The sequence below is a fragment of the Salvelinus alpinus genome, chromosome 12, assembly GCF_045679555.1.
Source record: "Salvelinus alpinus chromosome 12, SLU_Salpinus.1, whole genome shotgun sequence".
NCBI lineage: Eukaryota > Metazoa > Chordata > Actinopteri > Salmoniformes > Salmonidae > Salvelinus > Salvelinus alpinus.
Window position 1 is genome coordinate 27,448,609 of NC_092097.1, and position 10,264 is coordinate 27,458,872.

The window sequence follows — 10,264 nt, forward strand, 5'->3', positions numbered from 1 at the left end:
GGATGTGTACAGATTGTTTTTGCTTATGCTTCCATTGTGTCACAGTACCTGTACATACTGTATATTTTTAGAGCATAAAGGAAATTTAACTAGTCTACTACAATACATTAAGAACAAATGTTGTATATTGTTCACTATATTATACTTAAGGGTGCAACAACTATGTAAACTGTTTATCTTTTGATCTTCTACTTTAGTCAGGTGAGCAAGATATGTTCCATACAATGGAGGACTAAATAGAAGCAAAACAGATGTCAGCCATTTACCACATAAGGACAGGAGAAGTAATATGGTCTCCATGGTCTGTAGAACCTACAGTGGTCAGTTTATTAGGTACACCACCCCCATTCACAAAAATTGTTTGCTCCTACAGTCAAGCAGCTGTGGTTTGTTATATAACTGAACATTAGAATGAGCAGAATGAGCAGAATGAGTGACCTAAGCAACTATGAGCGAGGTATGATTGTCGGTGCCAGGCGCGCCGGTTCCACTATATCAGAAACAGCCAGCCTCCTGGGCTTTTCATGCACAACAGTGTCTATGGTTTACTGAGAATAGTATGACAAACAGATCCAGTCAGCGGCAGTCCTGTGGGTGAAAACATGTCGTTGATGAGAGGTCAGAGGAGAGTGGCAAGAATCGTGCAAGCTAACAGGCAAATAACAACAGTGGTGTGCAAAACAGCATCTCAGAACGCACAACTAGTCTGTCCTTATAGTAGCAGACAACCACACCGGGTTCCACTCGTATCAGCTAAAAACAAGGAGATCCAGTGGGCACGTGATCACAAACACTGGTCTAGAGGTCGACCAATTAATCAGAATGGCCGATTAATTAGGGCCGATTTCAAGTTTTCATAACAATCGGAAATCAGTATATATATATTTTTTTTTACACCTTTATTTAACTAGGCAAGTCAGTTAAGAACACGTTCTTATTTTCAATGACAGCCTAGGAACGGTGGGTTAACTGCCTTGTTCATGGGCAGAACTACAGTTTACCTTGTCAGCTCGGGGATTCAATCTTGCAACCTTACGGTTAACAAGTCCAACGCTCTAACCACCTACCTTACATTGCACTCCACGAGGAGCCTGCCTGTTACGCGAATGCAGTAAGAAGCCAAGGTAAGTTGCTAGCTAGCATTAAACTTATCTTATAAAAAAAACAAGTCAATCATAATCACTAGTTAACTACACATGGTTGATGATATTACTAGTTTATCTAGCGTGTCCTGCGTTGCATATAATCGATGCGGTGCTCATTCGCAAAAAAGGACTGTCGTTGCTCCAACGTGTACCTAACCATAAACATCAATGCCTTAAAACCAATACACAAGTACATATTTTTAAACCTGCATATTTAGTTAAAATTGCCTGCTAACATGAATTTATTTTTAACTAGGAAAAATGGTGTCACTTCTCTTGCAACAGAGTCAGGGTATATGCAGCAGTTTGGGCCGCCTAGCTCATTGCAAACTGTGTTTAGACTATTTCTTCCTAACAAAGACAGCCAACTTTGCCAAACGGTGGATGATTTAACAAAAGCGCATTTGCGAAAAAAGCACAATCGTTGCACAACTGTACCTAACCATAAATGCCTTTCTTAAAATCAATACACAGAAGTATATATTTTGAAACCTGCATATTTAGCTAAAAGAAATCCAGGTTAGCAGGCAATATTAACCAGGTGAAATTGTGTTCATTGCACGCAGAGTCAGGGTATATGCAACAGTTTGGGCCGCCTGGCTCATTGCGAACTAATTTGCCAGAATATTACGGAATTATGACATAACATTGAAGGTTGTGCAATGTAACAGGAATATTTAGATTTATGGATGCCACTCCTTAGATAAAATACGGAACAGTTCCGTATTTCACTGAAAGAATAAACGTTTTGTTTGAGATGATAGATTCCGGATTCGACCATATTAATCACCTAAGGCTCGTATTTCTGTGTTATGTTATAATTAAGTCTATGATTTGATAGAGCAGTCTGACTGAGCGATGGTAGGCACCAGCAGGCTCGTAAGCATTCATTCAAACAGCACTTTCGTGCGTTTTGCCAGCAGCTCTTCAAACATTGCGCTGTTAATGACTTCAAGCCTATCAACTCCCTAGATTAGGCTGGTGTAACCGATATGAAATGGCTAGTGTTGATAATTCGTTTTACTTGAGACAGGAGACCAAGTGGAGACATAGGACGAGGTGGATAATTGTATAATAAGGCCGTTTTATTCAAGTGTAAAGATATTAGGCAAAGCGTGCAGCACGGCTCTTTCTGTCTGATTTGTATGAAATCGTCCGGAAGAGAGAGCGCTCTACACAGTACATACAGATTATATAGACAACTAGCAAAGTAGGTTGATCTGAAGTCTGGCCTTCCGATTGGTCGATCTGGGTCGTGGGTAATCCTGTTCGGCCTGATGTCGACGTTCCATTGGTTCCTGAGATTGTTCGTTGTCTGGAGCTCCAACCCTGAGTTGTGAGTGTCTGAGTGATTGTCATGGGGGAGGGAAGTTGTGGGTGTCGTGCATGTGTCCAATGAGTCCAGCATATGTCCAATAGAAAGAGGGAGTGTGTACATTGTGTCAACCATAGCTAATGTTGAGAAGTTGTTAAAACAAGTTACCAATATCTAATACAATTTCTTACACTAGCTAGTTGGCAGGGTGCGCGCTAATAGCGTTTCAAACGTCACTCGCTCTGAGACTGGTAGTTGCTCTGCATGGGTAACGCTGCTTTGAGGGTGGCTGTTATCAAATTGTTCCTGGTTCGAGCCCAGGTAGGAGCGAGGGACAGAAGCTATACTGTTACACAAGAAGCTATACTGTAACTACAACCTAAAACTTCTTACCTGGAAATATTAAAGACTCATGTTAGAAGGAACCACCAGCTTTCATATGTTCTCATATCCTGAGCAAGGAACTTAAACGTTAGCTTTCTTACATGGCACATATTGCACTTTTATTTTCTTCTCCAACACTTTGTTTTTGCATTATTTAAACGAAATTGAACATGTTTCATTATTTATTTGAGGCTAAATTGATTTTATTGATGTATTATATAAAGTTAAGTGTTGATTCAGTATTGTTGTAATTGTCATTGGCTTTTTTTGGTCGTCCAATAATCGGTATCGGTGTTGAAAAATCATAATCTGTCAAACTCTACACTGGACAATTGAGTGGACAAACATTGCCTGAAAATTATATTTCAGATGGTGTCAATTTAATTAATTAATTTTGGAGTAGAACGCTCTTAAAACCTAAGCAGTTCAAATAAATGCAGAGGCATGCCCCTGCACGCTACTTTTGCCATTGTGTCTGTCATTACTTAAGCTGCTCATTTATACAAAAATAAACAGTTATTAATGTAGTTATCCAAGGCTGTTGATATCTCCTGACACGAGTCCAAGTTGACATGACCATCTGATTTTTGGTAACTTTGGCATGTTCCAAGTCCTTTTAGGATGATTTGGCACAAAAGCCACCACATTCAGAAACAATTGAAACTATAATTACCCTGGATTGCCTTCCCTGGATTTCTGGTTTTAAACATTGAATTAGGCCAAATATACCAGTGCAAAGGTCAGGGCACAGGCCACTCCTTTGTATTGTTGTTTTACCTGTGATATTAAAATGTAAAGTTACAAATTAATTTGTTTCTACCAAATTGTCTGAGAATAATTTCCTACAGAGGACTAAAAGTTAAGTAACATTCAAGTGCTTGGAAAACCAAAAGCAACTCATGACTATACAGTAATCAGACATACTTTATTCAAGGATGGAAAAAGTAGATTAAGTCAGTTAAGTAGCACTGCTCGGACTTCCAAAAAGCAACACCAGACATGTACTGTACATACAATCCAAGGAGCAGCCTTGTGTGGATGAAAACCGTTAACTGTGCTTTCTGTTTCTGGCACACATGAGACGAGACCATCTAAACAAAAGAAAGTGCCAAGGGGGGAAGATATGGAATCACATTGGGACAAATAAGCCATGTAGTGAAGTCAAGGACTTTACAGATTTACAGAAATGATTCATTAATTTAGAAAACAAATTGCCCATGGTATTGATTATGGTTACAACTTGAACCAGGTCATTCTAGTCTAGTGTGATTTCAGAATGCTTGGATGAGCCATGGTTTAATTGAGTCCAATTAACCCACAATCTTGCTATCCAATGAGCCAGTGGCTCCCACTTCTCAGACTGGCGTACATGCCACGTAATACAGCACCCCCAGGGTGGGTAAACAAAGGTTACATGGGGTTGGACTCACTGGAGTATAAGCGTGATCAGATGGGTTCATTAGATTAAAGATGACCATTGCCTTTGGCAGCATTCCCAAACCCAAGTCTAAAAGTACCCCTCATGATAACTAGACAACAATCCATCTGTTCATTTCCCTACAAACTGCAAAACAAAGGTGATATCCAAAAAGTGGTTAACATACACCTTAAAACAGACTCAGCATATGACATTGCCATGAACAGAAAATATGCAACACAAGACTGAACTCCCCAGAAATGTAGGTCCATGTGCGCTTCACGCTGCTGCAATGTGATCACTGCTGGACCAAAACAGCAGAGATGTGTAGCCTCTTGATTCCCCCAGTTGTTGCGAAAAACATCCCGATTTACTTTGTTTATCGCTGACTACCTTCACACATGATTTAACAAATCAGTTGGAAAGATAACCCACTATGGCCAGGGTTACTTAGACTAGGAAAACCATCTTAATACTGCTCTGCTCCGGTGTTGACAATTTCTACCCTCATGCCAACCCCTCAAATTCTCCCCCACAAAACCATACTTTTACAACTCCCCCCTCTCCTGACCCAGGCTGGGTGGTGGGTCTACAGTGGGGACGTGGAGTATCCAGTGGCGGGTACATCCTGTCCCATGACGTGGTGGAGGACCTGGTGGTCCCAGCCCACGGTGGTCAGTGTGTCAGAACCGCCAGGGGCCCAGCAGACACCCCGAACAAAGTCCTGGTGCCTCTTGTCTCTCAACCTGGAGGGGAGCAGTAGAGCCACATGTTGGAGAGATTGGGTACAAATACATTATTTTCACCATTTTATTGCATAGCTCGAGTTAACAAGCCAAAAGGATGAACTAGGAAGCAATTGTAAACAGCCCATACATAGACACTTACATTTCCTTAAGCTCGGAGTTCATCACAGCAACAGTGCAGTCATCACTGATTGAGGCAAGCAAGGGGGCACTGTGTTGGAAGGTAAGAGATCATTGTGTTAGTTTAGTCTGACAAACCATTGACTGCTGTAGATGTGTGAGTTGGTGTTTACCTGTGTGATGAGAAGGCTAGGCCGCAGACCCTGCGGCTGTGGGTGCTCTGTGTCTGGCCAGGCTCTGTTCCCTGAAAGTCCTTCAGAGTCACTCGTCCCAGCTCATCGCCTAAATCAACACAAACACCATTATCAACAAACATATCATTAAAGCCTGGCAGATCAATCATTGAGAACAATGTGCTTGGACCACTATGTTTCATGGGAAATGTAGCACTGGTTCTTACCGTAGGCGATTGTGGTCCTGCGGTGGGGATGCCAGGCTACTGATGTAGGACAACAGCTGGGCTCTACGTCTGAGACAAGATAAAATCTCCAAAGTCAGCTGGGAAATCACCAACATGCACTGGACAACATGGTTGGACACACCTGACCATGTACATGTTTTTGATTTCCACTATTTACATGTATTGCATGTGCACTTTGAACACAACGAATGGGTAATTGGTGTGCTGCAGAAGTCTAGATACCTTTGAAGTGGATATTTATAAATAAAAAAACAGAATTGTCCCAACACAATTATTGAAATTACTAGGGTCGCTGGAAAAGTTTGCTTAATACATTTGGAAAATTAAACCATATTTTCAAAACAATCCTGTTTTTCAACAACATGTTGTTCTGAGTTCCTACTGCAGTGACCCGACCTGCATTTATCACAATTCATAAGATTGTGCTACTCAAGGATATACACTTCGACAACAGAATCCAAGGCTACCTTAAAAACCATGAACCACTGACAAGCCAAGATAAAATGTCACTGTCAATCCATTGGCAACAGAAGACTATGCATCTCGGCCCCGTGAAAATCCTGCTGCCTTGCTGACTGCAGTTCAGACTTGTTCTATTCACCTAATCTAGAGGCTGGTTTGGTGGGTTTCCTCCTGTCCCAAAGCAACAGACGACCATCCTGAGGGAAGGGGAATGGAGAGAGACATCAATGAGAGGAGACCGTGCATTAACACGTTTCATACAGTCCAACTTGTAAGTCGCTCTGGATAAGAGCGTCTGCTAAATGACTTAAATGTAAATGTAATACAGTTACAAGGTTCTCCTTTCAGTAAGTTACAACCTACTGTATCTAGCTTCATATCACACAATAGAAAAGCCACATTCCAAACTGAACCAATTAAAACAGACAACCCTCTAATTAGTCTTGGCTCTTACCTGGCCACATGAGAGGAAGAGGGAGTCATCGGATGGATTGCAGGACACACAAGTGACTGGCTTCGAGTGAGCTGTGGAACAGGTGACCGATCCAGTTAAATAAATACACAAGCTATAGAAACATGAGAAACTGCCACTGACATGTTCACCAGTTAAGACATAGTGCAGCTCAAAATACAGAGATGAGGTATAGTTTCCTTACCATTATATGTGCTGACCACTTCCCCCTGAATAAGGTCCCAGACTTTGATTCTGCAGCAGGTAGAAAAGAGAAAGAACCGAGCAAGACTTAGGCCTATGACAGCATTAAAATGATATCTTCACCAGGAAATGCAAACCAAGCTACAACACTCCCATTACCTGCAGCTGTCAAAATAGACTCACAGCCAGGCCAGTTACACTGAGGGCCTAGGTCTGTCATACCATTAATCCAAAATTTGCATGAGACCAGAGTATGTGAGCGGAGTTGAGCGGTCTGATCCCACTCATCACTCAAGGAGCGTTGCTTGCACACCGCTCAGGTGCTCCACCTTTCCAACCACTCCTCGCTCACAAGGAAAACAAATTCGCTCCGTTCATTAAAATCACAATTGAACCAACACCAATTTTTTTTTTTACTACTTGGACCTACCATTTGGTTTTTAAGTATTGAACCCAAACCATATGATTAATGAAACGTATTTTAATAAACATGAAAAGGTGAATGTAAGAAGCACTCATTTAAAATAGGATACATGTCATTAAACAGAAAATAAATACTAAATATGTCAGGAGCCAGACAGGGAGCCCAAGGAACAAACTAATTTAGGCTATATTTTCATTATTTCAAGGCTATAGACTACAAAGAAATAAATTGTGAAGCATTTGAGTGTGACACAATAGGCTGGTAGGGACAAAGTGCTCAGCATTTAAACATTTTGTTGTATTAAATCATTAGTCTATAAACGGCACATATAGGCTGTGACTGACTTAAAATGAAATAAAAATTTAACTAAAAAAGTCTCCTTTTTAGAAACACGAGTATGGCCAGTCTGGGGCTTCAGGCTCACGCGATGGTGTCTGGAGAACCGGCCAGCAGCGGAGAATATCCTCGCCACACTTGCAATGCCACTGGAGACACTAAACACCCTTTTGGCCACTCTTGCCAGGCAAGTTTCATTTTTCTATGGGTAGTCCTAAAAGTTTAGGCAAAATAACCCAATCAAAACAGAAAAGGTCTTTGAAAGTGGGAATATGCCAGGCCTACTGGGCCAAAATCAATTATGGCCTATTGTTTGCATGCATACATAACCTTTTCTTTTCTGCCTAGAAGGCCAGCATCTGAGTCACGGTTGTGGGCGGAGCAGTTGCAGTACCAGGCGGTGATACAGCCCGACAGTATGCTCTCGATTGTGCATCTGTAGAAGTTTGTGAGTGCTTTTGGTGACAAGCCGAATTTCTTCAGCCTCCTGAGGTTGAAGAGGCGCTGCTGCGCCTTCTTCACCACGCTGTCTGTGTGGGTGGACCAATTCAGTTTGTCTGTGATGTGTACGCCAAGGAACTTAAAACTTACTACCCTCTCCACTACTGTCCCGTCGATGTGGATAGGGGGGTGCTCCCTCAGCTGTTTCCTGAAGTCCACAATCATCTCCTTTGTTTTGTTGACGTTGAGTGTGAGGTTATTTTCCTGACACCACACTCCGAGGGCCCTCGCCTCCTCCCTGTAGGCCATCTCGTCGTTGTTGGTAATCAAGCCTACCACTGTAGTGTCGTCCGCAAACTTGATGATTGAGTTGGAGGCGTGCATGCCCAGTGTTGAGGATCAGCGGGGTGGAGATGTTGTTACCTACCCCCCCCCCCACCTAATATATTGTATTATATTCTACTGTATTTTAGTCAATGGCACTCCGACATCGCTTGTCCTAATATTTATATATATTTTACTTTAGATGTGTGTATTGTTATGAAATGTTATGATATTACTGCACTGTTAGAACAAGTATTTCACTACACCCGCAATAACATCTGCTAAATATACGTATGTGACCATTAAAATTTGATTTATTAGTTAGACACCATCACTGCACTCCCTCTTGCGCTTGGTCCTCATCTTTGTAACTCACCTTGATTTTGCACCCGTGTTTTATCCGTTTCTTTATGAAAATATTAAGTGAACTCCATGTTAGTAGCTAAAGCAAGGGGCTACCGCAGCACAAGTAAACTACAAATGCATGCTTGGTCAGGAAAGCCCTGAGCTTGTGACGTGAGCTCTTACTGGATTGAAATTACAAGTGGGCGAGAAGGCCAACGCTCCAGCCTTCGGGAATATCGCATAACGCTTCAGTCAAATTGGTCACACTCCGCTTCTCGCTCACATACTCTGAATGAGACACAAATAGAGACTGCCCCCTACTGACCGGTTGTCCATACTGCCGCTGATGGCGTGGCTTGACCCAGCAGGGCTCACGCTGGTAACGATGTGATCATGCTCGAGTTTGGCAAACCGATTCACCAGTAGACTCTCATCTTCTGCTAGCTCCCACAGCTCAACAGCACCTACAACACCAGTCAAACCACATTGCATCCACACTTTTGTATAGCTCGCAAATAATCTAGATGATATCGGCCTGAATTAAATGTAATCATTGTACTTTTAACAACTATATTTCCCTCACTTTAGACCAGCCTTATTTACAGCAGAATATGATATGCATTTAGTAATGATTACTGTCATGCCTACTTACCAGAGTCAGATGCAACTAGGATACCCCTCTCCGAAACCCACTTTGCCTCTGTGATGCCTGCCTCTGTCTGGACACCAGCCTTGCAGAAGCCCTCGTTGGGAGACTGCTTGGGATCACAGTAGACCCAGATGGAGCCCTGCCAACACCTGCCTGTCAGACTGGAGGCCCCCAGCAACAGGGTGCCATCTATGGGAAGAAAATAGAAAAATGTCAATAGCTGAATCATATGGTGTCTTGTGCCTGTGCTGAAGTGCCATAGGATAGGGTGGCAGGTTATTTAGCATAGCTAGCAAGCTATAATTGTTAGATTATGTCCAACGGTAGCTAGCTTGCAATATGATAACGTTAGAGGAACTAGTAACGCACCATTGAAGCGCGTTGAGGTTGTTATGAAAAGCGCTATAGAAATATAAATTATCATTCTCTTCGAAATAACAAGTTAGCTACAGTAGCTTACTAGCTACAGTACATTTTACCTTAGAACAAACATGCTTTTACTGTGTGTTTTTGCTGTTAATTATGTAAATTCGATAGGTTATGACTTTTGTCTTAGTGGCTGATTTACATGTCCACAATATAACACTTTATTCTGCGACAACACAACGTGCTGTGCCGGTAGTTAGCTAGCCCTTTCTAATAGCCATGTGTCTGGAAGCTAACTACCACACAAGGCTGCATCACACACTAGCTGTGACTTTACTTACCTCCCCTGTACTGCGCCGAGTCCAAATGCTTCTCCATACACGCGGGGGCATTTGGTGGTATGTTCCATCCGTTTGCCTTTATCATATTGGCATTTACTGTACTTTTCATCCAGGCAACACTGATTCACTCAAGCTAGAGCTTGCAATACAAATACTATTTATTTGTACAATAAATGTAAGCTAGCTATTTGAGAAACGACGGACGAAGAAACTCCTTGATTTAGGTTTACGTTCTAGTAGTCCATCGTTCACGCCAGAATGAATGAACTTTCAAACAGCCAAAGAACTCCATCGTATACGTTCCCCAATTATCGTCAATGGGCCGCGCGATGCATTCTGGGTGATTCTGGACAAGAACACTCCCCCAAGGAGT

At 42.2% G+C, this 10,264-nt stretch overlaps 1 protein-coding gene across 1 annotated transcript; it reads right to left on the reverse strand.

Moving 5' to 3' along the window:
- Positions 1-3,750: 3,750 nt before the first annotated feature.
- Positions 3,751-10,264, reverse strand: LOC139535811 (methylosome protein WDR77-like). Its single transcript, XM_071335630.1, has 10 exons — positions 9,892-10,264; positions 9,188-9,373; positions 8,861-8,999; positions 6,667-6,716; positions 6,465-6,535; positions 6,150-6,207; positions 5,528-5,596; positions 5,301-5,409; positions 5,150-5,218; positions 3,751-5,007 (listed from the first exon to the last, which is right to left on the reverse strand). The coding sequence occupies exons 1-10, from the start codon at positions 9,998-10,000 to the stop codon at positions 4,851-4,853; spliced, it is 1,017 nt and encodes a 338-aa protein (XP_071191731.1). The 5' UTR covers positions 10,001-10,264; the 3' UTR covers positions 3,751-4,850.